At 47.4% G+C, this 26,286-nt stretch overlaps 4 protein-coding genes across 8 annotated transcripts; 2 read left to right on the top strand and 2 right to left on the bottom strand.

Annotated features, from left to right (window-relative positions):
• Positions 1 to 287: 287 nt before the first annotated feature.
• On the bottom strand, positions 288 to 12,439 carry eif5b (eukaryotic translation initiation factor 5B). 2 transcript variants are annotated; one of them, XM_048999295.1, is made up of 24 exons: positions 12,309 to 12,439; positions 8,085 to 8,207; positions 7,902 to 7,986; positions 7,004 to 7,685; positions 6,696 to 6,901; positions 6,439 to 6,589; positions 6,036 to 6,128; positions 5,831 to 5,926; positions 5,646 to 5,714; positions 4,948 to 5,258; positions 4,681 to 4,788; positions 4,490 to 4,600; positions 4,214 to 4,281; positions 3,874 to 4,015; positions 3,660 to 3,791; positions 3,214 to 3,396; positions 2,949 to 3,110; positions 2,724 to 2,855; positions 2,495 to 2,626; positions 2,315 to 2,391; positions 1,988 to 2,152; positions 1,601 to 1,739; positions 1,323 to 1,484; positions 288 to 1,213 (listed from the first exon to the last, which is right to left on the bottom strand). In XM_048999295.1, exons 1-24 carry the CDS (start codon positions 12,341 to 12,343, stop codon positions 1,106 to 1,108), a joined length of 3,672 nt encoding a protein of 1,223 aa, XP_048855252.1. In that variant the 5' UTR covers positions 12,344 to 12,439; the 3' UTR covers positions 288 to 1,105. The 2 variants fall into 2 exon arrangements, with proteins under 2 accessions (XP_048855252.1, XP_048855253.1); XM_048999296.1 differs by having other exon boundaries at positions 7,004 to 7,682.
• Positions 12,440 to 14,687: 2,248 nt separating this feature from the next.
• On the top strand, positions 14,688 to 17,096 carry mitd1 (MIT, microtubule interacting and transport, domain containing 1). Its single transcript, XM_048999402.1, has 7 exons — positions 14,688 to 15,400; positions 15,523 to 15,624; positions 15,750 to 15,886; positions 15,986 to 16,072; positions 16,214 to 16,329; positions 16,502 to 16,562; positions 16,692 to 17,096. The coding sequence occupies exons 1-7, from the start codon at positions 15,256 to 15,258 to the stop codon at positions 16,785 to 16,787; spliced, it is 744 nt and encodes a 247-aa protein (XP_048855359.1). The 5' UTR covers positions 14,688 to 15,255; the 3' UTR covers positions 16,788 to 17,096.
• Positions 17,097 to 17,159: 63 nt separating this feature from the next.
• Positions 17,160 to 18,444, bottom strand: lipt1 (lipoyltransferase 1). The gene has a single exon (XM_048999400.1). The coding sequence runs from the start codon at positions 18,316 to 18,318 to the stop codon at positions 17,206 to 17,208; it is 1,113 nt and encodes a 370-aa protein (XP_048855357.1). The 5' UTR covers positions 18,319 to 18,444; the 3' UTR covers positions 17,160 to 17,205.
• Positions 18,445 to 18,927: 483 nt separating this feature from the next.
• On the top strand, positions 18,928 to 26,205 carry tsga10 (testis specific, 10). Of its 4 annotated transcripts, XM_048999317.1 has the most exons (18): positions 18,928 to 19,162; positions 19,605 to 19,694; positions 19,800 to 19,919; positions 20,309 to 20,392; positions 20,475 to 20,630; positions 20,739 to 20,918; positions 21,811 to 21,888; positions 21,955 to 22,106; positions 22,336 to 22,451; positions 22,640 to 22,962; positions 23,062 to 23,117; positions 23,206 to 23,332; positions 23,457 to 23,567; positions 23,873 to 24,037; positions 24,544 to 24,746; positions 25,032 to 25,136; positions 25,393 to 25,542; positions 25,757 to 25,879. In XM_048999317.1, the coding sequence occupies exons 4-18, from the start codon at positions 20,312 to 20,314 to the stop codon at positions 25,800 to 25,802; spliced, it is 2,049 nt and encodes a 682-aa protein (XP_048855274.1). In that variant the 5' UTR covers positions 18,928 to 19,162; positions 19,605 to 19,694; positions 19,800 to 19,919; positions 20,309 to 20,311; the 3' UTR covers positions 25,803 to 25,879. The 4 variants fall into 4 exon arrangements, with proteins under 4 accessions (XP_048855274.1, XP_048855275.1, XP_048855273.1 ...); XM_048999318.1 differs by lacking the exon at positions 18,928 to 19,162 and having other exon boundaries at positions 19,421 to 19,694; positions 25,863 to 26,205; XM_048999316.1 differs by lacking the exon at positions 18,928 to 19,162 and having other exon boundaries at positions 19,421 to 19,694.
• The last annotated feature ends 81 nt before the right edge of the window (positions 26,206 to 26,286 follow it).

The following is a 26,286-nucleotide window of genomic DNA, read 5'->3' as shown; positions in this document are numbered from 1 at the left end:
AGTAGGGGAACACTTCTGGTGGACTCCAGTGAAACACAATTTAATCTGGTCGCCAACTTAGCAAAGTTTCCCCCCCGAAAAAAAAAAAAGTCGCTGATAGAATGTGGATCACAGGGAAAAATAATCGCGTACCCCCGCCATAAGCAATCGAGCGTCTTACCTTCACACAACCGGATGTTGAGAACAGGAAGTGACCTCACACCTCGACGCTGAGGCATCCAACGTGCAGCTGAGAAGCAAGACCAGTCCCTGACCGGTTCCGCACCCAGAACCAGGATGACAGCAAATATCAGCAACTTCCGCACTTTATTTTCACTGAAATTATTACAGTTTGGCTTAGTTCAATCATTTATCCCCATTCATTTAACCATTTCAAACTGTACAAGCAGGAAGGGGCTGCAGACCGGTGTCATTCCAGAACCTTCTTGTACATGTCAAACGCTGGAGGTGAAGGGAACATTTTAAATAAATCATCCACTATAAAAACACACCAACAGGCATAAGCCAGTCCAAAGGGGTTTTGGAGCCTGCAGGGAAAGATTGTTTTGGGATGGGGGAGGCGAGGGGGGGTAGGTGCCATGACGATGGAGTTGAATTACAAAAAGGATTTACCTGGTCAGAACTTTAAAAAGAAACAATTGAAAAAACCAGGACAAGAAGCCAATAAATCATTGAAAAGTGAGGCTATCTGTGAAGGGCTGCTCTCCCCCCCCCACCCACCACACAGACGGCCCCCTTCCCCACCCATCGTCCCCCGGTCCTCAAGCCTGCCAAGTGGTCAGTGTTTGAATTACAGGGAATGGAGTGGCAGCCTGTAGAGAAATTAAAAGTATACTAAATGGGAACAGGCACGTTGGAAGTATGCAACTGCTGTAAAACATCACTGTAAAACACAGTGGAAAATAGTTCGGTTTCTCATAGAAAACGCTTCATCTTCCCCTTGTCTTTCTGATACGTTGGATTCCGTGCCCCCCTCCCCCCCCCCCCCCCACAATCTGGGGTGGGGGTGGGGGGCTTGTGATCATCTGGCCGTGTGTGTGTGTGTGTGTGTGTGTGTGTGTGTGTGGCCATCTCAAAAAACTGAGCATAGCTGCTCCTCCTCTGCTCAGATGATCTCAAAGGTCTTCTTCAGCTCCATGATCAGCTGCCAGTCAGACTTCTGCATCTCATCCCTAAACCAGTTCTTCAGAGCGTCGATGGACTGCCTGGTGATCTGAAAGACAAACACACAGAGTGGTATGGAATGTTTAAGCCGGCTGTAAAATTTAAAAGGTCAAAATCCCACCAAACTCGTACGCAGATGACTCCAGAAAGGGCGATACCTTGCTGACGATGATGTCGGTTGCTTCAAAGTGCCGCCCGAACATCTTGGGGGACTCGCCAGGGATGGGCTCGATCTTCACACAGATCTCCTGGCCCTTCTTGGCACTGTCCACGGCCTTGTGGTTGTTCTCTATGCTGGTGACAATGCCGATGTCCACGAACTGGGCAAACACAAAGACGGACAAAGGTAGGTGTACGTTCAAGTGTGAAGGTAACTGCTGTGATTGGTGATTGGTGGGGGTGGGATGTGTCAGGGGGGTGGGGAGAGGAGGCATACCGCTTTGCTGGGCACGCACAGGGGGGTACCCTGTCTGAGCACGCCGGCCTCTACAGAGACACCCATAACGATGGGGTCGCGGGAGTTGAAGATGAACTGGGGCAGGATACGGATTTTGCAGGGGAACACCGCTACATTCCTGGGGGGGGGGGGGGGTGTTATTAGTATTAATACTACTGCAGCTAGTACTAGCACATTAATATTCATATTAATACTCATCATACTCAGAAATACCTGATTTGCACAGTTCTCTCTGGTGCTTTAAGAATAACTTTGCACGTCATGAGTCTTTGTAACCAACCCCCCCATCCATGCATCATTCAATCCATCCATCCATCCATCCATCATTCAATCCATCCATCCATTCAATCCATCAGTGCAACATACTTGAACTCATCCTGCTTCTGTTTCTTATAGTCTTCTCGGTACTTGGTGAAGGCGTCAAACAGGTGGTAGATAATCTCGGCGCTGAAGATGCGCACCCCCAGGCTGTCAGCCAACTCCTGGGAGTCTCTCTCGATCTTCACGTCGAATGCCAGGATCACAGCGAACCTGCGTCAGGAGTAGAGGGTTGGACAAGGGTCGTGAACTCAACTATTCGGTTACAGTTCAAACCCAATTGTTTCAAAATCACACCACACCAACATAACAAGCCCGCATTTTTGTCTGCAACATAACCCCCCCCTGCACCCACGCCCCCAGCCTTGACCGTACTGTGGATCGTGTTCCAGCATGGTGGAAGCCTTCATGACGTCCTTCTTGTGAACAGGGCCGATGTTGATGCCAGCATACTGAAATCGTACAATTGGCAGCTCTGGTCAGTCTGGGGCTCCTGCCACATGCAATGACATTTGGTGGCCTTTCTGTCGCAGACGCGTGTGGGCGCCAGCTTACCGGTACTTTGGACGTCCGCAGGAACTCCAGCAGGGCCTCCAGAGAGCCCAGGGTAGATGCCTGCACGTACACTCCCTTCTCCTCCAACTTGATGGAGCTCAGCGTCTGCTTCAACTCGCGGATGAGCTCGTCCTGCGCCAGGTACGGAGAGGGGAGGCGTGTGAGGCATGCTTGGAGAAGAAACAAGGTCAAGGGGGTGGGGGGAGAAGGGTTTCCGTGGTGACCGTACCCGCAGGACGGGGATCTCGTCCTCCTTTTCCGCCACCAGCAGGGGGAGCCCAGCGAGGGTCTTCTCCAGGTCCTTCCCCAGAATCTTTACCCCCTGGGCTGTGGACACCACTTTGTGCTTCTCGTACTGGTTCTGTCAGGGCACATGGGCACACGCACCACTCGCACGTTTGCTTCAATTCTGGATCCGTGTCTTAAATGAGCAGAACTTCCCAAATGCCGTTACCTTGACACGCAGCTCCTTGAGGGGTGGGGGCACCAGAAGCCCCCGGATTTGGGTAACAATAGGACCTTCCACGCCCGGGACAATGATCGTCTCACCCTCACAGAGTCTCCCGTTAATGAGGATCACATCTATAGTGGTTCCCATGCCTGGGAGTGCCTTTACCTTTGGGGGGAGGGCAAGAAGTATAATAAAATACGTAAAAATAAACACACACTTATCTTCTGGCCTTCCCGTCTGGCCTCGGCGCTCCAGCGCAGAAGCTCACCTCCATGACCTGGGCCCGGAGCTCTTCGCAATGAGCCAGCCGGCGAGCCAGCATGCTCTGGGTCAGGTCCACCAGCAGGGCGATCAGGTTGCCCATGCCGTCACCGGAGTGGGCCGACGTGGGGATCAGGGACACGAACGTGCGGGGGTCTTTGTTCTCGTAGAAGAGTGCAGCGTTCAGGCCCTGAGATGGAAAGGACACTTCAGAGGCAGAACTGGGGAAAGACGAAGCACATCAGCAACAGCCACAGACACAAGCAAAGGCATTTGAACCTAAAACTGAATTTCATTCAATGCTCAGATTCTCTTGAGGAGAAAAGCAACCACTCCCAAGGTCCAGTTCTCTCCCTGCTGCATGATTGATGATAAACCCATGGGCCGAGGGATCCCCGGGTTCTACGGAGCCCACGGGCCTTGGGTTCCACGGGTTCCACGGGTTCCACAGACCTGCTGAGCAAACTCAACAATCACAGCCTTGGCTCGTTCGTCAAATTCATCTTTGGTGTTCTTCTTCTGCTTCTTCAATGTGGTCACTACGTCTGTCTCAGGGCTCTTCTTCCAGTCATACAGGCGGTCAATCTACATGGATGAAACACAGTCAAGACGACCCCACGACACTGCTGAACCAGCACCCTGCCCAGTTCACTCCAGGTCCACCCACCTTGTTCAGGGCCACGATGAAGGGACACTTCTTCTCTTTGAGTAGGTTAATGGACTCCAGGGTCTGGGGCTCCAGCCCATGCATGATGTCCACCACCAAAATGGCGATGTCACACAGGGAGCTGCCCCGGTTTCTCAAATTACTGCAAGTAATGAGAGCAGCTCCGTCAGACAGCAGCACATACCTGTACTTACGAGGACTTCCATGCAAACATTATTTTAAAGAAACGTTTGATCCCCAACAACAACCCACTGAAATTCAAACAGATGGAAATGGAACACGGGACAGCCCCCCCCCTCTTATTCCAGGAAAACAAGTCTTCAGCCAATCACACGCTCACCTGAAGGATTCGTGTCCTGGTGTATCGATAATGAGCATCCCCGGGATCTTGATGTTCTCCCGGTCAAACTGCGGAGACAGAACCATGTTGTATAATCAGCTTGTTCCTGGTGATTGAGTATGGCTACACTTTCCCACCTTCTGATTGGCTGATTTTTAATTCTTAGTAACCTACAAAATTTGCCTATTCCTGGTTGTCAAAACAGTCAGTTGGACGATGGCAAGCTGGCAGCATCTCTGTGCATGCGTGCGTGCGTGCGTCTGTCCGTGCTCTTACATTCTTCACCATCTTGGTCTGCTCGATGATGGTCTCCTGGGGGACATTGGTTGCCCCAATCTGCTGTGTGATGCCACCAGCTTCCCCGTCCTGAACATGCGTGTGCCGCAGCTGATGCAAAGAGAGGGCAAGGTTAACCCCACAAATTCACACACGAGGGACTCAAGCCCCCATATCCCAGGGAGACGGACCTTATCGAGGATTTTGGTCTTCCCTGTATCAACATGCCCCAGCACACAGACCACCGGGGCTCGGAGCTTCTCCAGGTTGATGTTTTTCAGGTTTTCCTGTCTCCGTTTCTGAAAAACCACAGAGTAGTTTCTGAACAGTAGGCTAAATCTGTTTGTATACTGTGGATAGTACCATGTAAGGCATCCTGGTGTTAAACGATGCAGTACACTGCCTGTTGACATTTCACGTGCCATACTACCTCCCACACACTAGAGGGCATGCTGTACCTCAATGCGCCGTTTGGCCTTGTCGTACAGTCTCTCCTCCTTGGTGCGACCATCATCTGAGTCGCTCTCGCTGCTGGACTCTGAGCTAGCCCCTCGCCCACTCTTCTTCCTACTGCGTGGTTCTTGCTTCCCATCATCCTCTTCCTCGCTCTCTTCTTCATCTTCATCTTCCTCCTCTTCCTCATCATCATCCTCTTCTTCCTCATCATCATCCTCATCATCTTCCTCCTCCTCACTGCCCTCATCTTCCTCTTCAGGCTGGGTCTTTTTCTGTGACGTCCCCTTCACTTCAATGTGGACCTTTTTCATCTCTGGCGAAAAGACCACCGACGCATATAGTTTAGCTATGCCTGGCTTTAAATGTATTTTTCGTCCAGTGTTTTCTGTTGGCTTAATTTTCCACTTGCAAATATAAATAAATACTTTGGAATTAACATTAGCAAATATACAAGCAAGTCAAGCATAAAATCCATCACAGGCTCCATGACTTTCCAAGTCCAATTAGACCAAAGTTTACTTCAAAATTCTCCCTGGATATTTTCTTAAAACACACGTGCCCAGATCTACAGACAGCCACAGTGAAGTGACTACAGATGAGGTTTTAGCAGACATTGTGATACAGCTAATTCTCCATTCCACGTGCAGATAATGGTCTCCACAGCAACATAAAGAATGGAAAGCATAGGGAACCAACATACCCTTCTCCTCGTCACTGGCCATTGCCTCCCAGTCATCCAGGTCAGCTATCTCTGGTTTCTCGTCTTTTACTGTAGAGAAGAGAGATGCTGACCTGTGGTGCAAAAGCTCACACCAACAAAATTAAACCAAACACCAAAGGAAACGCAATAATTTCTCCTGCGTTTCAGAATCAGAAGAGACCGACCTGCCTCCTGTGGGGGCGCATCCACCTCCACGTCAGCGCAAATTGGTTCGGCCGTTTCGGATGTGGGAGAGGCGAGCTCAGCGGCTTCTGGGGCTTCTATGTGAAGGAGTGAAATTGGAGACGACACGTTAAATATAACAGGCAGACGGACAGACGGCCTGAACTCATCTCGCCAAACGTCCTATAGAGGCTGAGACAGACTCACCATCTGGGGTCTGTGCTGTTGTCTTCTTTTTCCTTTTGTCTGAGTAGACGGGCCTCTTCTTTGCCACGCCATCCTTCGATGGCACGTCTACTCCTGCAAAGCGATGGCATAATGCCGGTGGGTCGAAATTCTCGTCATTCTGTCGGATGCCCAAGTACAACTAGCACCCGAAAGCACCGACTGGGCTACCCCACACCCAAAAACAATCACAGAATGATCTCCCGTAGCCTCTTGTATACTACTTATGTGTAGCCAACCTACAATTCATCCTTCCCACTTATTGGTTTGCCAACACATCCAGTACCTTCATATTTCAGCTCCTTAACCCCATTCATCTCCTGTACTCTACACAGCCAGCACCTCACTCTGCCCCCATGTGCCCTGCTCGCCCCAGGACGCCCACCCTGTGCCTGCAGCAGTTTGAGCGTGACCTCCGCTCTGGCTCGGGCCTCCTTCTGGGCTTTAGTCAGCAGCTTGCCCTCCTTCTTCAGACGTTCTTTCCTTTCCTTCTCCTTCTGCTTCTTCTTCTCCTTCCGTTCCTGTTCCAATCGTTCCTGAAAGACAACATGACTTTAGCACCGCTAATTATTCTGCACCCATTAAGCCTTTGGCTATGCAACAATTGGCCAGTCCAACCCGCCCCTCCTCCCACTAGCTTACCTGCTCCTGTCTCTTGGCCTCCTGTTCCTCCAGCCATCGTCGTCGTGCTTCCTCCTCTTGCCTCGCCCGCTCCTCTTCCTCTTTGAGGCGAGCCAGTGCCTCCTGCATGGCTTTCACCGTCGCCTTGCTGGGCCCCTTCTTCTTCTCCTCCTTCTCCCCTTTCTTTTTCTTCTTGTCTTTCTTTTTCTTGTCCCCTTCGCCCTCGTCTGAAACACATGAGATGCAGTACATCAACACCTGGTTCTCATCTACACACAGACAGTACGAAGCTCACATAAGCCTGCGTGAAATTCATGAAGGGAGCTCACCCTCATCTACTCTGTCCTGCTCCTCGGCCACGGCTGACTCCTGACTCTTCGCCTCCGCTGTCACGGGGGCTGTCGGCTCCTTATTCTTGGAGACATCTTTCTTTGATGTCACTTCTGTGGCTGACTCCTTCTCTTTCTCCTCAGGCTTCTCCTTCTTATCCTTCTGTTTCTTCAGCTTGGCTCGCTCTTCCTCCTTTTTCTTGCGCTCCCTCTCCTTCTTCTCTGCCTTCTTCTGGGCAGCTGTTTTCATCTTGAATGTTCCGTCGTCTTCATCGCTGGCATCTTCTTCGCCTCCGCCCATCGGCTTTGCCTTCCCTTTCTGGTTCTTTTGGACTTGGGCCCGCTGTTGAGACTGGGAGGAGTCATCGTCCGAATCGTCGTCACCTCCGTCTCCTCCTTTCTGATCACTTCTAGCGTCGTCATCTTGAGAGAGGTCCCTCCTGGCCCCCTTCGCTTTCTTCCCTGGCTTTGAGCCCTCATTCTCAGAGTCTGAAGCAGCAGAGGCGGCAGAAGCCGTTGCCGCTTGACCTTGCTGGTCACCTCCATTCCCCAAGTCACCCTGACCTGCAGCTTCCTGACCACTCTCCTCGTCAACGCTGGCCTTTTTCCCTTTCCGCATCTTCTTATCAGCCTTGCTAGGTACCGGCTCAGCTTCCGCATCGTCTGTGGCATCGGGTTTCTGCTGATAGACAGAGTGGGAAGAGTCATTCTACAGAGCTGAACTCTTAAAAAAAAAAAAGGACCCTAAACGTAAAATTGCAGCCCGAAATACTCTGACGAATGCTGAAAGCTCCAAACAGACCTTGCAAGGTTCAGTCTCGCAATTCAGTCCCACATTAGGGATAACTGCCATAATGGCAGTAACCTGGAAATGCCATGTTAGGACATGGAGACATACTTTGCCTGAAGCTGCCTCTTTGCTAGACTTTCCTCCTTGGTTTTCTAAAGACAGCTCCTCGAGTTCCCTCAGAATCTCCTCCTCGCTGGAGAACAGAGAAGAAAAAGAGCCTTGGATGACCAGCACGCCCACACCCCTCTTAGTTTAGTGCCTTGACCCGAAAGCAAGTGAGGTGGGACCTACTCAAAGTCCTCCTTCTTCCCAGGCTTCTTCTTCTTCACTTTGGCCTTGGCCTGCTCCTTTGTGGCACCAGCACCTTCTATCTCAGCGGCAAGGGCGTCTATGTCGATCTCGCCGTCTTTGGCACTGAAAAACCATCACATATTTTGTTGACTATAGACATCACATATTTTGTTGACTATAGACCAACAACAATACTTCCCATTGGAGCCATTGAGGATTAATAATCAGTCCCTCATGATTAACTGGAAGGACAACATACACACAAAAACAACAATTAAAAACACAAAAAATGAACAGGTAAGTTGACTGATCCATGTACACCAACTGTATACCACATAATTCATGTGTAACTGGCTTAACTCAAAAGGCACAAACATGAATACAGAGAAGCTATAGCCAATACTTCTTATGGGGAAAAAATATAATTCATTCCAAGACTATGTATAGAACATCATTTACTATCCTTAAAACATCTCTAGTAATTAAAAATTTGCGATTTGGATTTGTGTTTATACATCATATACAAGTCTCTTTTTTTTGCACTTGCATACAATTCTTACTAGCAGCAATACCGATATAACAGTTAAATTTATATTTAAAAAATGAACACAAAAACTGTCTTACTGTAATTAACTTTTACTACAGGGCTCATCTGTGTGACCGGGACTTCATACTCAGGAAATGTTGAATTTCAACACACTCTAACTGCACTTGCTGTGGCTGCAGAAAGCTAATGCAGGTACCAATGAAGCGGGAACTCAAACACGTCCACCAGACTGCGTTTACATAGAGTCACTCTTCAGGCTTTTGATTATGTGAACTGGGATCAGATCAGCTGAGAAACCTAACCTAACCTAATCCTGACGACAACCTGATATGACCTAATTAGACCCACGAGGGGTGTGTCTAAAACATAGAAGCCCCTCCCACCCCACCTGCTACACATGCACGTTGGCTCAGGCTACAAGTCTAATCATCCAACCCCGTCCCCTCCTTGGCTGTGGCCCATGCTCAGAAAGGTAGGGTTACATTCCAGACTGAACTCTTAAGCTTCCTGCCCCTTCCGACCTCATTTAGGCAGCAGTTACCACCGTTGCTCAGTCAGCAGTACGAAGGGGCCTGGAATCTCAGAACATGTCGCAATTTTCCAGAGCCCAGACCACACACAATTTTATGAACAGCATGCCCAGACTGCATTACACCTCTCACAGAGAGAAAGGCAGGGAATGGAAAGGGCCAGTGGGCAGCCGCTACTGTCGCATGTTAAGGCTTTGGGGAACGTCGGTATGATAGTACTCCACATGCTGAGCACTGGGAAAGCCGAGGAGAATGAAGGGCGCATGCAGACAGGTAAAGATCGCGCAAGGCTTACCTGAGGATGATCCAAACCAGCGACTGAAATCCCCCAACCCGACCGGCTTTTATAAAAGGGAAGATGGACGCCCATTGCATGCCTGTTGCATCAGCAGCTGGAGCCAATGGCAATGCAGAATTCCACCCTCTCCCAGCCATAAAGAGTGGATGATGAAACCAGCATTGGCCAATTAACATGGATGGTGGTAGGTTAGACACTAGGTCAAAGTTACCCAAATCCAAAGGGAGAAGGGAACTGCCTTCTCAACAGAAATTTTGACGACAACCTTATATGACCCAATTACACCCATAAGGCGCAGAAACACAAACTGAAACTGTGCCTTATTTATTATTATTTTTTTATATCACAAAGGATTTTACACAGAAAAGGGTTAGAAGAAAAAAAAGTCAAGAGTGAGTGGACCTAGACGTTTTAGATGTTTTTTCAGCAGTGTTGGCTGGCCCATTTCAGAATAGATGCCCCCAGCACTGGCCATCATGGCGTGGGTGTCACCGTGGCAACAAACCAGAGCACTTCAACATAATCAATTAACAGCTCAGCGATCCCAGCAACCACTTCCTCCTTCTGAATGCATTAAGCATCCAGCTACTAAAGTTGGTTCCTACGGAATTCAATAATCAGAGAGAGTGATGAACGCGGACTTTGCTGGCAGTGGTCATGTCTTTGGATCCGGCCGGGGGGGGGGGGGGGGGGGGGGGAGGGGGGTACATCCTGAAGTTTGACACTACAGCTCATTCAGCATAAGCCACATGTGGGCTTGGGGATAGCCTTTAAACGACCCCCCCCCCACCCCCAGCAGAATATCACAATCACATGGTCTGACAATTCGGACATCACAAAACGTTACGCAGCCAGAACGTTAATCTCATTGCATAACAAAGAAAGCAACCAGTAACAGGAAATGAACCCTCAAACCAAAGATAATTAAGCATCCACCTTCAAAGCACTTTTCCTAGTGAGGGCCGTGGTACACGGACAATTACACGCCATAATCGCTATAAACAGAATAACTGCAATGTGACAGGGAGACAAAAACATGAATTATTTGGTAGAAACTGATGTGCAGAAGTAGATCAGGGAACAAAGCTGTTTACAAAACAGCATGACATGGAAATGAAGAGGATATCACAACAGACAACACGGAGAACATTCTCCAACAACTATAAAAGCTACCTTTAAAATGTGTGGCAGATCTCGGGTAACATTACACATTGATTGTCATACAAGTGCAGAGCTTTTGCATTACATGTTAGGAACTTACTGGGCTTGTAAATCACAGCAGGCACTGAGAATACCTTACTGGGCTTGTTGTAGTGGGATGCTGAACTGATACAGAGAAACCTACATATTGAAAAATAAACTGGAAATGGCAAAGAATAATGGGGCCAAACAGAAATCAAACGAGCAACATTTTGGTTACAAATACTTCATTCACTACCCTTTATAGCATTATTGGGTCCCACACCCTGAATCATAAAACCCGATATCAGGTTTTATTCTGATGCCAAATAAAGACACAAAACTTTTCAAGGGATTTTCTTTAATGGATTTTGAGATATGGCTACCAGGGGGTCCCCTCACTCGAGCCCTCCCTTTCATTTCCACGGTGGGTTTCTGCTGTGGGCTATGGGATTTCCCTACGAACCTCCAGCTTTATTTTGGTACCTAGTTAAGTGGGGTGTTCGGATGCTTCTGTGAGAAAACATAGGGTGAATCTGATAAGTTTGACAGAACCACTGAAGGCAAAAGGCACAGGCTGGCAAAAAAGTAAGAAATTATTCCCATTAGAAAAAACTATCAGACGTGTCATTTCTGCATAGAGAAATGAGAAGCATTTTGGCCCGTATTTACACATATACTTCAGTCAACATGCTGATCTGCCGGTACCTAGTAATACCAATCCTACAGTGTCCAGTTCTCCTTCTATCCTAAAGTGACCAGTTTGTAACTGGGAGGCTTTTAGCTGAAATTTGGTTCTGAAGCTCAGCTTTACCGCTCACTCAGCAGTCACCGCCACAACCATACAAATAATGACCTCACGGCCAACATGCTTCTGAATTAGCCCTATTCTACACAAAACAATATTTAAATACAAAAGCTTAGATATTTATGGTGTTTAAAAAGAGGCTGGAGAATGCCTCCCTTCAAACCTCATAAAATACCATGCCTGATAACCGTCCCCAACTTGCAGAGGTAACGGAACACAAGACGCGCAAAAAGGTGACGGTTTAATAGAGAATATCATCGCAAAACTGGAAGCGCACAAACACAAGACAGCACTTGGAAAACGGCATTGAAAAACCCAGAGAAGAGGTGGGAGAGAATAATAAGCGCTTGTGAGAGAGTGACACCGAATAACAGCTCCGAAGCGGCCGCCTGGACTTATGGGTGGGCAGCCGCGAAGGTGACAAACGATACCGCGGGCGAGGGACAATGACACGGAGCCCAGAAGTTGTTTCGTGGAGGGACAGGCTGTGCGTATCACCCCTGGTGCGATAACACGGGACTGTAACAGCCGTTAAGGACCTGCCTGCATGATGTTACTCCATGGACGAGTATGAGTTAGTATTTATCATCTAATCTCAGTTTACCGTACCAAGCGCCACAGGCAAATAAACACTCAGCTGATGAGCAAAACAGCCTCATGGAATGAAATATAACAGACCACTCCTTGGCACGGACAATGACAGAAACATGAACTCGGTTTGAAGGCCTCGCAAACAGAACCAGATAACGTTAGCTAGCCGCTAGCTACCAGATGTTACACCTGCCCGTTTTCTAACATCTCCTCTATCCGCGCTGTTAACCTAACACACTCTATAACAATCATCTTAGGAAAAGCCTTGTACCTGTCATCGGCGGATTTTTTCTGCTTCTTTCCCATTGTCCACGCGTTGTAAATTCAATAACCAAATACTCCCTTCGTCTTTCCCTGCCGCCGCTCGCACATCAGCAGCGCATATGGTCGCCGTTGAGAAATGCGCACGCGCTGCTTCCAGTGCGAGTCAGCGCACAAAAATGACGTTTGCGATAGTAACGGGTTTGTAGTAACCGCGATAGTAACGGATTTGTAGACTGAAACTCGTATGCTTTCAAAAAGTATGTCACAAACAATGCATATAATGTACAGTGTTCTTATATTGTAATGCTGAGATTGTGTTTGAAGTATCAAATCATACTGAGTCTCGTTATAAATTCAGTCAAATTGTTTGTAGTCTTCCTTTGCTTTTGGACTACAAGTACCAGCACATATGTTCAATTAGTAAAACATTTAAACATTAACAAGTGTTTTATTAGGACCGAAATACATATGACGATGTACAAAACAACAAATAAATACATTATTTGTATGCACAGTATACTAGTCCCAGGTACAATGAAAAATTGTCGCTTAAGAATGCCATCAACCTCGTGGTTCGCGACCATCTGCATACGAAGGGAACGAGGGGCGTTCCTAATTTTAGTATATTTCTAGTTAATATTAGTCAAGTCAAGTCAAGTGGACTTTATTGTCGTGCCAGCCATACAAAAGTATTATGTGGTCCAAGGCACCGCTTTCCCAGGTCCACAGTGCAACATAAGACACATGCGTGCAGTATGCACACAATTACAGGGGTAAAGTTCGAATTAAAAACACGAATATTCAAATTATTTAGTACAATTATTCAAATTTATTATTGTGCAAATTCTGAGCAAACAGTTTCATGAGTTTTCTCTTATAATAATTTTAATAGCGAGTTAATTATCTAAAAGCTACGTCGCTGGAGCTGACGTTAGCAAAATAGCTGACAGTATGTAAATTCTCTCACTGCTCCTTAAACCTTCACCTGATCCACACCTTTGGCAGCAAGTTGTCGGTGAGTCATTTATTTGCTGCTATATTTCATGATAATGGTGTTAGTTTCATAAATCATCTCGTCTTAATATATTATACATTCAAGTCCCTTTCAGAAAACATATACAGTACTATAAATTCGTTTAGCATCAGGATTATAAAACAATTCATGTAAATCCTGCTGTTAGAGCATTTACGGTTTTTTTATTATTGTTATTTAAATGTTGTTGCTTAGCTGTAGCTTCTAAAAAATTCCCTAATTTGGATACCTCACTGTAGCAAGTCGGGTTGAATATCATGCAACCAGGGTGAGGTAATGGCCGACCAGTCAGCGGTGACTGGACGCCCTCATGGAAGCAGGTGGGTGGTGCAAGGGTTGTATGCTCCTGCTGTGGTGCTTGTTTATAGCTTGTGGGACTTTTACTTACACAAAAATGGCTCTCCAAAGGCCATGGTGAATACAAGTAAATAAGACTTCTACTCTGAGGTGAAAGTAGGAATGTGGGCTGCCATTTGTAGTGCAAATGGTAATTTAATGATGTTCATTTTTCATTGTTACTGCTGAGTTGAATTATTTATCAATGTCCTGTTAACATAGCTGTTATCATAACAACTGGAATGTTAAGGGTTACCTGAAATAAATTATAGGCAGCAAGTTGTGACCTCAGACATTCTATATTACATGTATCTGGGATGTTGATGTCATCCTGGGTAATGCCTGATGTTCAAGATGCTGTGTATTTCTTGATGTCAGTTTTACTTGGTACCTCGGAACTTTGTACATGTAAAAAGTTAGATTTTATGGGGATGTTAATATTTCATATCCCTTGTAAAATTTATTTTAAGACAATATAATAAATTGAATTTGGAAAATTTGAGTATGTGTCTTTTTGTTCCCTTTTTAGATAACTTTGATCATTTTCTTGTAGACCATTACGTTGGCCAGACGTTGTGTCGACGTCCGCTTTTGACCATCGACATAACGACCAACAGCCAACGTCGGCCCAACGAACCAATGCTAGCTGGGTAGTACTGTACGGGAAAGACCATTGTCTTATTATTGCTGTCATTTACAGTTTACCTGCAATGAAATAGCTCTCTCTAGGCACCATAACATGAATGAGACACGTTAAGGTTTAAGTATGCTATGTTTAAGAAGCGGTCCAACCAAGGTGTGAAAATGGTCACGTAATCGTATAACTGAAACATAACGCTTTACACGAAAACAGATCTCTTCAAGAAAGACAACAAAACGAAAATTCAAAAGTTTTCTTTGAAAGGTCCAGATACTTAATAAAGATGCTACAAATAAATTAAACAGTACATCAAGATAACACAGACAAATTGTTAAGTATTAGTTTTATTTTCATTTCAACTGTTCTGATAGTTCACAAGAAACGCGTTAAAATTCCATATACTTCACAATCCCCGCCACATCGCGATTTCCGTCAAAATCAGTTCCTTGTGTGATTTTATATCATGAAATTATAGGACATTATTTTGCGAACAATATTATCGTTAGATACTATCTAAATTGTACGTCCTCAATTTTAACATCCAACTGTATGAAATATGTGTCAGTTTTCGTCTTTTAAAATGTTGTTAAGATTATTCACCTTTACCGGGATGTCAACCTGGAACCGCCAAGGTTTCCGGGGGAACTTTTAATACGGAGCACATACAACAAACCAGGAAGTCAAACAGTACTTAACTTTATCATCGGTGGGTTTTAGCAGATCTGGAAAACAATAAACAATTAAGCAATAATAATGCTAAACACGAATGCTGTATAGTAATAAACTTATCCTACAATCAATCAAGCCAGAGATTGAATAATATGTATATTCTTATCAACAGGCTATGGAGTGTAGTGCCTGAATGTTTTTAGGAGTACTCTGACTACCCTATTTAATTCTCCGATTTCTGTATCTGGTATCCAGCAATAAAAATAAAAAAAAACTATGACACAAAACAATGTTCCCGGCATGGAGGCGTCCGCTGTTTCCATCCTCAAGAGAGCCGTGGAGCTGGACAATATCGGCCGCTTCCAGGAGTCCATAGTTTGCTACCAAGAAGGAATCCAGTTGCTGCTGGACGTGCTAAAAGGTATGTTTTAAATCTCGACAAAGTAAAATTCCCCAAAATTATGCTGCTGTTCTTCACATCCCTTTCAAACCTCAGAGAGCTTTTGTTTTTTGGATAACCTAAACCTGTAACGACTTCTGCAGCGCTCAAGGATGAGACGAAGAAGGCGCATTACAGGGAGAAGATCAGAGGGTATATGGAGCGAGCAGAACAGATAAAAGCGCATCTGGTCCGAGAGAAAGAAGGTACCGTATGTTTTAGAGAAACGTGGGCTGTTTTTAGTGCTAATAACCTTTTCTTATTTGAGAATTTATTGTTGTTTAGTGTAATTGTTCATACATTATGTACATTATGTACTTTTTCCCACCAGAGGGTAAATATCACGAACAAATTAAAATCACAGAGGATGCCACAGGCTTCAGCTATGAGACACTCTTCAAGCCATACATCAGCGAAACTCTGACAGAGGTGTGGGTGGAAGATCCATACATCAGACACATCCACCAGGTAATCTTTCCATTTGCTGCAAAGAGACTGATTTCTTTGTAGAAATGACAGGATCTTACATGAACTGTTCTTCAGCATTGCATGCTCGTCTTATTTCAGCTGTACAACTTCCTGCGGTTCTGCGAGATGCTACAAAAGGCCCCATGCCAAGTGAAGAGGATACACCTCCTGACCTCCCAGGACGATGTAAGCATTTCCAGACACTCGGTGGCTGAACCGCTAGTAACATTGTTACCCACCACCTAAAATTCCTGGACAATATGTGTGAATCATTTAGGTTTTGTACATTTATTTCAAATGTTCCATGTTCCAATGGTGCTGGAATAGGGTGAGAATTCCTCTCAGCAGCTAAACGCTCTCACCGAAATCAAGCAGTCCCTGCAGACTTTTGGAGTGACCCTAGACATTGAGTATTCCTCCATCATTCACGACCGGGAAATCCGGTGAGTCTGTTTTTACGTTCTGTTCATCCTCATTGAAATATGGAATCAACCAATAAGGTCTAGGTCTTCTGTGCTACTTCATAATAAAACAGCATTACTGTCCCTGCAAGTGCAAATGTTACTATTGTCGAGATTTCTGAAATTCTTTACATAAGTACGGTCATTTCCACAGATTCAATAATGGGTGGATTATCAAGATTGGAAGAGGACTTGATTACTTTAAGAAACCAAAGGCAAGGCTTGAGCAACTGTGTTTTTATCTATTTCTGGTGTAATGAGCATATTCATTTACTTAGGTATTTTTATTCTAGATTAAAGGAAATAAATATATTTAACACTGGTCTGTCATATCATTTTTACAGGGCCGATTCACTGTCGGATATTGTGACTTTGACCTGAGACAATGTCAGGAGACCACGGTGGATGTCTTCCATACAAAACATACAAGATCATCTTAGCCCCAGGCTGCTATGGCCGCAAAAGCTCTCTGACATGGACTGTATTTATGGAGGGAGTGAAAGGAAAATGTGTTTTCCCAGTACAGAAGTCTGTCAACAGCTGATCTGCTATTCGTGTTGTAGGATTATACTACTTGAGGGATGGACTCTACAATACCAAGAAAAAGTGCCTGTAATATTATTAACCAAATGCCATGTGTTCAGTTGTGGACAAAGGTCGTTATTTTTCATTAAGATGTCAAATTGGTTGTAATATGAAGTAAATGTATATACTGAATATAGTACAGAAGTAAACAGCTTTAAATATTACTAGTGGGGCATAATCTATGGTTCTATACATTGGCGACTTAATGGATGAAAAGTAGGGCTGGATAGTAGAACAGAATAAAGTTTAGTATGTATTTTTCTTTGTATTACATTACATTACATTAGTAAGCTTGGTACACAAAAGGTTCAATTTGGCTTGTAGGTCACAGGTCTGGGGATTCGCCCTGGAAACGGCCACAAAAAGTGCTGCAATGTCACTGGGACAGAACCTACTGCCAACTAGAAGTGTGCTGAACTCCTCACACATGTGAAGGGGGAGCCAATCTGAAGGAACCTCAATCCTGCACTTCTCTATAATGCCGTACTTCACCTCCATGTTGAGCATAACTTTTGGCCTCACTGCCTCATGCGGGATGTCAAAACAAGTGTCGATCGTAAACTTCGGTGTCTTTCCGAACACCCAGTTCCATGTCTGAAGTTCTCGTGTCAGTCTGTGGATACCGGGATGGCAGAGTTCGTCTGTGGGGTCAATCAGAATCAGGGGGCCATTTAACCCAGAATCTCTAATGTAGCGGTTGGCCACGGCATCCATTATGATCTCGCAGTCCAGGGTGGGATCCTCGTCGGTGAGGTTTTTCACAGGGGAAGGTACACTTGGTGTGGCGTTGCTCTTGATCCCCTGACAGGGGCTCCTTAGCACTCCACTTAGCAAAGACCGGTCCGCTGCACAAAGCAAGGTGCAGTGGTGGTACGCGGCTGTCCTGCCCAACTTAGCGGCGCTCCCGGATATTTTAAACTGCTCGTTAAGCAACATGTCAAACCTCTCCGTAGCGCGTACGTCCAAACCCGGCCGCAGGTCTTTCAAAGCCGAAGTGACGGTGCGCATGTTTCTCTGTCTATCGTACTGCTTCTTGGACGTGAAGAAGGTCATGTTGATGTTGCCAAGGTCGTGGTAAACAGCGCCGCCGCCGCTGCGCCGCCTGGCCAGCGGGATCCCCTTCTCCCTCATCAGCCCAAGGTGGCACTCCTGCCAGGGGTTCTGGTGCCTCCCGATGACGGCGGCCGGCATGTTCCTCCATAGGAGCAAAAGGCTCCGGCTCTCCAGATCCACGTGCTCCTGTATCCAGTCCTCTAGGGCCAGATTTTCGTATATATTGGTGGACAGAGACTTGAGGACGGCGCCTGACTTAAAGCTTGCGTCTAAAAGAGCCGAAAACGTACTCCTCTGTCGGATTAATTGCGTTTTTACGTGCCGTATTATCATTGCACGGCAGTTAGCAATGTTTAAAGCTCCCTTTACGCGAACTAAAAACCTGCAGTTGAACAGCCGGACCGACACTAAGGCGACACACTTCTGCGGTCAAAGATCTGCTTCCTAGTAACTAGCACCACCTAGTGTTTGGAGTGAGAACAGCAAGCTTTCAATTTCCATCCAACTACCATACCAGCTTGTCCATATTACATGTGCAGTAATTTTATTCCTTACACTCGTGAATGCACGATATTGATATGTACGCATTTCGGTGATAGTCATTGGTAATTACCGTGATTACACTACTACTGCAAGTCAGCTATAAAAAGGGCAAGTGCGATCGATTAGTCACCAATCAGAATGTAGTGTAATGGTTAAACACAAGAAAAAAAACATACGTTTGCAAAAATCAGAAAGGACTTGTCTACACACAGTGAACGGGATTAACAGAAGAGAAAATTTTGATCCGCTGCCGGTTGCACAGTACCGAGTTTGACGGCTTCTTAACGCGACCAATTAAATTTCCACGTGCTTGGAAGCGAAATTTTCGCTTTCCGCGCCAGGCGTGTTTCCATGACACTCTCCAAAACAAACCAGGACGAAAGAGCGCGGAGCTGATTGGCTGCGACCTGATTTCCAGCGCGTAATGGGAAAGGCTCACCATAATCGCGCTAGTGCACGTGCACTTCTACCTGCAGCAAATACATATGCATTAGTGTAGACTTTCATCAGATACTCCTCATTCTTACGTTCCAGCATGCAAATGAGAGTCTGGTTTGTAAAACTGATGTAAAGGAGAACAGAAGCTACTCCCATGTTGGATAGAAAGCTGGGCTGTGGGATGAACAGATTCATTGTCCGTATATCCTGTCATAAACTTTATAGTGTTTAATGATTATCTAGTTATGTAACAGAACCTTTCAGACTGTTGGAGTGCTGTTAGTTGCGGTATCTGTATATTTTTAAAAAAGTAGATTTTTGTGGACAAACTTTAAGTTTCAGCAGATTGCTGTCACTGCTTTGTTTTCCAGTGCCATTACACACTGCTTTGTCTGGTTAGGGTTAGGGCTGCAGGGAGGAGAGGGGTTTGGTTACCATGCCAACCTGCACTGTTTATCAGCACACAGAGAAAAGCCCATTCATTATTGCAAGCAACTCAGTGGAGCCAAGTGTTACACTGTGACAGAGGCCAAAGCAGCTGGGTGTATTACACAGATTCACACTCGCACGGAAAGGCTATGATTTAACATAATAGAACTGAATATTGCCTGGCAACAAATTCTTTTGTTTTTGACCAGGAAACTGCATAACAAGCATGCTTACGAGGAGCTCTCTGACCTTTCATGTGAAAATAACCACCGCAGAAACAATATAAGCAAAACACACAGGTAAGATTCCTGTTCATTTTTCGAAGTACGTGTTCTTTTGTAACGCAAAGTGAGCAACGCAGTGGCATTCCTGTCCTGTCATTCCTGTGCGTCTGTCTTCTTCAGGGATACATAAGAAGGACCTGCGTGTGCAGCAAAGCAGCATCACCGCAGCAGCTGTGCGACCGTGAGCCAGCGACCGTGCCTGGAGCTCACTTGGGTGGATCGCCTGAGTGGATCACGTGGGTGGGTCACCGGAAGCGAGAGAGGAAAGGTGTAGGAGCCACTGCCGGCAACAAGCCCAAAGGAAACCTACTGACAATGTTCACAGGAGAGCTTGGAGTCAATACAGCTCCTCCAGTGTATTGATATTACAGTGCAATTTCTTGATTTGTGTAATTACCCTGTTGAGGACACTTTGAGGGTAACAGGTTAGTGTTCTAGTTAGCGTGAGGTTTGAAACTCAGTTTTACTTTAATTAGTGAATAAAGTGGACGTGCAGCCCTGGTGCGTCATGATGGGGAGTGATGCATTGTGGGAGTGAGTTTTGCCTGCAGGTAGAGACCCTGGACTGGGCTTAGAGTCGTGGGGGAGAAGAATGGGGCCGCAACAAACAGGAATTTGACATTCTGCAGGGGATGCTGAGAAGCCGCCGTTCTTGCAGCCCCAATAAGGGGGCCCACATTAGCCGCAGCCCAACCAGACAGCCCTGCGTAAAGGTAAAGAAGCTCTGATTCATAGCAGTGATAGCTGCTACTTACTGTGATTAGATTATACATGTTCATTCCATTTCCCACATAGGGGGGCAGCTATGACTGCGAGCTGATTCAGATCATGAGGGAAAGGGATGAGATGCATGGAATGCTGGGGAAATATGAACGGCACCTGTCAGAGATCCAGGGTAATGTGAAGGTCCTCACTGCTGACCGCGATAAGACCGCCATGTTATACCAGCAGGTGAGACCTATCAAGGGGGCATCATCTGGGTCAGGTTTAACCAGAAAGAGGACTTCCTTCATGAGGATCTCTGGCTCACCTCCGACATCTCCGTCTCCCCCTGCCAAGGCCCAGGAGGAGATAGCTCAGCTCCATCGGGAGCTCCTGAGGTCGAAGCAGACCAGTTCTCCAAGGAGCAGTGTGACGGCCCAGAACATTCTTAAACGTGTGGGATCTGAACGGGATGAAGCAGCGGCTGACCTTCGGCGCATGACTATGGAGAGGGACAGCCTGAGGGAGAGGCTGAAGGTAGGCCAGACCACAGGGAGAGAGGGGGGACAGCCTGAGGGAGAGACTGAATGTAGGCCAGACCACAGGGAGAGGGGGAACAGTCTGAGGGAGAGGCTGAAGGTAGGCCAGACCACCGGGAGAGAGGGGGAACAGCATGAGGGAGAGGCTGAAGGTAGGCCAGACCACTGGGAGAGGGGGAACAGTCTGAGGGAGAGGCTGAAGGTAGGCAGACCACCGGGAGAGGGGGAACAGTCTGAGGGAGAGGCTGAAGGTAGGCCAGACCACAGGGAGAGGGGGAACAGTCTGAGGGAGAGGCTGAAGGTAGGCCAGACCACCGGTAGAGGGGGAACAGTCTGAGGGAGAGGCTGAAGGTAGGCCAGACCACCGGGAGAGGGGGAACAGCATGAGGGAGAGGCTGACGGTAGGCCACACCACAGGGAGAGGGGGAACAGTCTGAGGGAGAGGCTGAAGGTAGGCCAGACCACCGGGAGAGGGGGAACAGTCTGAGGGAGAGGCTGAAGGTAGGCCAGACCACCGGGAGAGGGGGAACAGCATGAGGGAGAGGCTGAAGTTAGGCCAGACCACTGGGAGAGGGGGGACAGTCTGAGGGAGAGGCTGAAGGTAGGCCAGACCACCAGGAGAGGGGGGACAGCTTGAGGGAGAGGCTGAAGGTAGGCCAGACCACTGGGAGAGGGGGAACAGTCTGAGGGAGAGGCTGAAGGTGAGGTTGTATTATAGGACTGTTTAGATCATGTGACAGCCAAGGAGCAGCTGGAGCTGAGATCATGGAAGGTAGCTGCTCCCCCTGGAGGCTCTTAATGAGTAGGAGCCATAACCCTGGACACCAGTATCCCAGCAGCGCACAGTGCCAGGCTCACAACCCTGTTTGCTCTCCATGTTGCCTACACAGATCTCACATGAGACCTCCATCAGTGAGCGTGCACACCTGGAACAGAGGGTGGAGGACCAGCATCACAATATCTCCAAGGTGAGACCCCCCCCCCCCAGCTGTTCAGTTAATGAGGGCACACGTCACGTCGGTTTTGTGTCACAGCTGGAGCAGGAGATAGCGGAGGAGAGGGACAGGCAGGCCACGCTGAGGGATGCCACGATGAACCTGGAAGAGGAGATTCATACCATGGCCCTCAAGATGGCTGCCACAGAGGAGGAGCTGAACAGAGCCAATGCAGAGTGCAGCATGCTGAGGTGGGCATGGTCTCACATGCCGATACAGACACACTGCCAGACACAGGCGCAGGAAAAACATCAATGCAAGAGACAGACACATACACCCACCCGCACCCTCCTCGCCAAATTGTGAGAAAATTTTCAAATACAAGCTACGGCAGAAGTTCCCTGTGGCATATCTCTGTCTCTATGACGATGGCCGGTGCTGCTGTCTGTTGTGCTGACGTGCAGCACTGTTGATATGAAGGTTATCCAGTAACCAGATGGAAGCCGCTCTGACTGACACCCAGAACAAGCTCTCGACCCAGACGGCGGAGCTGCGCAGGAGCCAGGGGAGGAGTTTCCAGCTGGAGGAGCAGAACGGTGACGATTGGGCTCCATCCCGCCCACCCTCACAAGTTTAATTAGTTTAAGAGCTTGGCTCCAGATTCTCTTGTTCAAAGCTAATGGCGCAGGACTCTTCCTGGTCAATGTCCCTAATTACAGTTTAATGCTAATCACATTAAAATGACAGTCATTGCCAAACTTGTGTCCATTTTTTTTTTTTGCAGAATCCATGCTACGTCAGCTCAGTGATCTCAGACAGCAGCTCGCCACTCAGAAAACCTCGGTAGATGTACTGAACCAGAGCAGAGAAGACCTACAGGAGCAGCTGGAGTTGAAGAGCAAGCTTCTCTCCTCAGCTAATCAGGAACTAGAGCTGAAGAGCGGGCTGCTCTCCTCAGCCAATCAGCAGCTAGAGGCGAAAAACGAGATTCTCTCTTCGCTCAGTCGGGAGCTGGAGTTGAAGAGCGAGATGCTCTCCTCAGCCAATCAGCAGCTGGAGATGAAAAGTGAACTGCATTCCTTGGCCAGTCAACAGCTGGATGACAAGGTGCCCTGAGCATATTGTTTGTTTCTCTTCTTCATCTTTTGATGTGAATGTGGGTATAAATGTGACAAATGGAGACTAATTGTATTTCTCTTATTTAAGGAGAAGAGTTTGAGATGTCTGGAGCTCTCAGTTGAGGAACTAAAAGACTCAGTAAGGTATAAACATATTTCTGGATTGCTCTTTTGATGGGAGGAGGGTGTGTGCTATCTGACCTCTGACCTTTGACCTTGTCAATGGCTCAAGGAGGCTTCAGGAGATGCAGGACCAGCAGGAGCAGAACCTGGAGGGAACTCAGAAGGCAAAGGAAGTGACTCTGAGGGAGAACAGACAGCTCCAAGATAATCTGAACAAGGCCCGCCTCAACTCTCAAGTAGGGAGACCACACCAGTGCTGCCAGACACAGCAGTACACCCAGGGTGGACCGTATTTAAGCTGACCCATGCTAATTTTAATTTGCCAAAATGGACGTAACTTTGGATTTCACATGTCTGCAGACTCTGCAGTTCAAGGTGGAAGATTCCAATCAGGAGGTGATGGAACTCAAAAGGAAGATCCAGAGCTATGTGGCTGATGCTTCCCGAGTGCAGCGCCTCCTGGTGGCCAAGGTAACAGTGCCGTTACAAACAGTCATCTTTCAGCGCTCGCAAAGTCGAGGTGCTGCACTCAGTCCGGGTTCTTGAAGGAAATGGGTGGAAGTGGCTCTCTGTTACAATGATTTACCTCAATTAGCGACCATAGATGGACAATGGAAAATGGAAAAAAGAGAATATTAAAGTTGACACCGATGCCAACCATTAAAATCTTGGGCCCAGCAGTCAGGTTTGTCCTCTTTAAAGGTGGGTGGATCATATGTGTCTAAATAAGGCTGGGAGGGTGATGGGGAGATTGCCATGTGCCCCCTCATCCCCAGGAGAAGGAATGCCAGGAGCTGCAGGAGGACCGACGCTGTGCTGAGGAGGAGGTGCAGCAGGCAGAGACGGCTGCCGAGGAGGCGCATGTGGAGCTGCTGAGCTCAGAGACTGAGAAGCGGAGACTCCAGGGCCGGGCGGAGGACCTGGAAGCCAAGCTGCAGGAGGTCAGTGATGTCATCCATGATGTCATCAGTGACATCATCAGGGTGCACTTCCTGCATCTGGCTTTCCTCCATCCCACTGTGTACCATACAACACAGTGACCATTCGCATAATCAGCTTGGCCCTCGTGATTAGGCATGGGTGCCCTTTCTGATTGGCTGATTTTTAATTCCTAGTAGCCTAGTAATTTCCCTGTTGCTGGTTGTCAAAACAGTCAGCTGGATGATGGCAAGCAGGCAGTGTGTTCGTTTGCGTATGTATGTGTGCGGCCATGTATTTATTACCCGCCATGTGATAAAAAACCTGTTATTTTGACGTGTTGGGGGCAGTTTTTTTGGTCCCCACAAAGGGAAACTCAGTTTTATAAAAATCTGTCAATGCAATCAGAAAATAAAAAAATGCCAATGGGTAAATGCCCATTGAACGTAGTGGAGCGTCCCCACAAAGATATAGATACCTAATCTGTGTGTGTGTGTGTCCGTGTGTTTCCGTGGTGATTCTCGTGCAGGCGCAGCGCCATTTGCACTCCTGCCGCTCGGAGGTGGAGCTGCTGCGCAGACAGCTGTCCAGCGAACGTCTGTCCCTGCGCAGCCTGGAGGCCACCTTGCTGTCCAGCTGCAGGATGGAGATGGAGCAGCATCTCAGCTCCCCGGACAGGAGCGAGGAGATCGAGCAGCTGAGGGACCAGCTTGCTGCTGCGGAGAGCAGGGCGTACGCACCTCGGCACCGTCAATCCCACACCCTTCCGTTTCCCAGTTCATCAGCAGTCCTCAGCCTGTCCTGCTGCTGTGTCAGATTAGTGTTAGGTTGCGACCGTGCCCATCTGAAGTCCCTGCTTTTCCTCCCCCTGTCCTCTTCTCTCTCTCATTCTCTACACTTCCCTTATCCCTCTCCAGTTCAGTGCAGCACCACTGACCCAGTAGGTTGTGGGTTTACGTCCCCTCACTAACTTCACACCTTCCCTGGTTCACCCTGCCCCTTCTCGCCTTTCTAAAGGAGCAGCCAGAACCGGGAGGTGATCCATCTGAAAACCTGGTCAGCTCACCTGGAGGCTGACCTTAAGATGACCAAGAAACAACTCGAGGCAGAACGCTTGGAGAGGCAAGGCTACGCTCTGCAGAGTGGGCGGCGGTCCAGCCCATCTGTCAGGCACTGACATGAGCTCATTAAACACCCCTCTTTTCCAATTAACCCCTCACTCAAGTCATTAGTGTACAGATTAATGACTTGGCTCCCTGTGCTCTCTGTCCCAGCCTCTTGGTGAAGGTACCATTATGTGTTATTTAGACCTGATCAGGGGTGTGACATCACAAGTGGAATTTTGTCTCTTCGGCCAATCACACGCTGTCTCTGCCAGGGAGCAGGCTGTCCAGGAGCTGCGTCATCAGGGCCTGTCGCCTTCCCCCCTGCTGGCTGGTGACTGCTATAACCAGCAAGCTTCCCAGTCCCCTCAGCCGGACCACCACAGTGCCCATGGCCACCTAGGGTACGAGCGGTCCCCAGTCAGGTGAGCCGACCATGCTGAAAACCAGTTTTACCACTGTTGTGTCTCTTAAACAAACATCACCCCAGTGCAATAGCTTTCCCTGTCGAGTGATTTTTGTGACCCATTTTTGATTTCGTTCATTCGTTCTACTAGCTATTATATATCCTTAGGCAGTCTAGGACAGCAAGGCTGGTGATGCAAATTTTTTAAACAAATTGCAACAATGCAATTACAGCATTAAGAGAAGACGGGTCCGCCACCCCCGAGCTGAACGACGGTGACACACGCCTCGTTTGCACAGTGCCGAGTCCCTTAAGCTGCGCGTTCTCCTTTCTAAACAGGGGTGTGACGTTCCAGGACCTGCACTATTAAACTGGGATGTCATCAACAATCGCCCCTCGGAGATGGATTGGCTCTTCTGTTGAATTTATTTCCCAGGATATTCGGAGTTTTAGTATTTGTACCAGATATGTAGGACGCACCTGCAAATAAAGCACGATTCATGGAATAATAATTGTCATCCACCTGTCTGTACGTTGTTTGAACTGAATGATATTTGTCGATCATATTTTTGTAGTACAAAAATCTTATTATGCGTTATAACAATGACGCTAAACATGATAAACCTTCAAATTATTTATATGCAACTGAGGATACATTAAATATATTTGAAACCTTTGCAAATACTGACGTCTGTAGTTATTTGTCTGTTGCCTAAAATACAGTCATGCTTCCCGATGAGATTTAGGCATTTCAGTGAAGTCA

This window comes from Brienomyrus brachyistius, unplaced genomic scaffold, assembly GCF_023856365.1.
Source record: "Brienomyrus brachyistius isolate T26 unplaced genomic scaffold, BBRACH_0.4 scaffold44, whole genome shotgun sequence".
Lineage (NCBI taxonomy): Eukaryota > Metazoa > Chordata > Actinopteri > Osteoglossiformes > Mormyridae > Brienomyrus > Brienomyrus brachyistius.
The sequence above is the reverse complement of the archived record's forward strand: the minus strand, read 5'-3'. Positions and strand labels throughout refer to the sequence as shown.

Bases quoted from the DNA above. Each gene is read 5' to 3' on its own strand.
- eif5b (XM_048999295.1), bottom strand. From the start codon at position 12,343: ATGGGAAAGAAGCAGAAAAAATCCGCCGATGACAG. The intron at 7,987-8,084 runs GTAGGTCCCACC...TCTGTTCTCCAG, and splicing joins GGGAAGAAGGAGGACTTTGA to CGAGGAGGAGATTCTGAGGG. The intron at 2,153-2,314 runs GTACGGTCAAGG...CTCCTGACGCAG, and splicing joins ATGCTGGAACACGATCCACA to GTTCGCTGTGATCCTGGCAT.
- lipt1 (XM_048999400.1), bottom strand. From the start codon at position 18,318: ATGATAATACGGCACGTAAAAACGCAATTAATCCGACAGAGGAGTACG.
- mitd1 (XM_048999402.1), top strand. From the start codon at position 15,256: ATGACACAAAACAATGTTCCCGGCATGGAGGCGTCCGCTGTTTCCATC. The intron at 15,887-15,985 runs GTAATCTTTCCA...GTCTTATTTCAG, and splicing joins ACATCAGACACATCCACCAG to CTGTACAACTTCCTGCGGTT. The intron at 16,330-16,501 runs GTGAGTCTGTTT...TCATTTCCACAG, and splicing joins ATTCACGACCGGGAAATCCG to ATTCAATAATGGGTGGATTA.
- tsga10 (XM_048999317.1), top strand. From the start codon at position 20,312: ATGCTGAGAAGCCGCCGTTCTTGCAGCCCCAATAAGGGGGCCCACATT. The intron at 20,631-20,738 runs GTGAGACCTATC...CCCCCTGCCAAG, and splicing joins CCGCCATGTTATACCAGCAG to GCCCAGGAGGAGATAGCTCA. The intron at 25,543-25,756 runs GTGAGCCGACCA...ATGCAATTACAG, and splicing joins TACGAGCGGTCCCCAGTCAG to CATTAAGAGAAGACGGGTCC.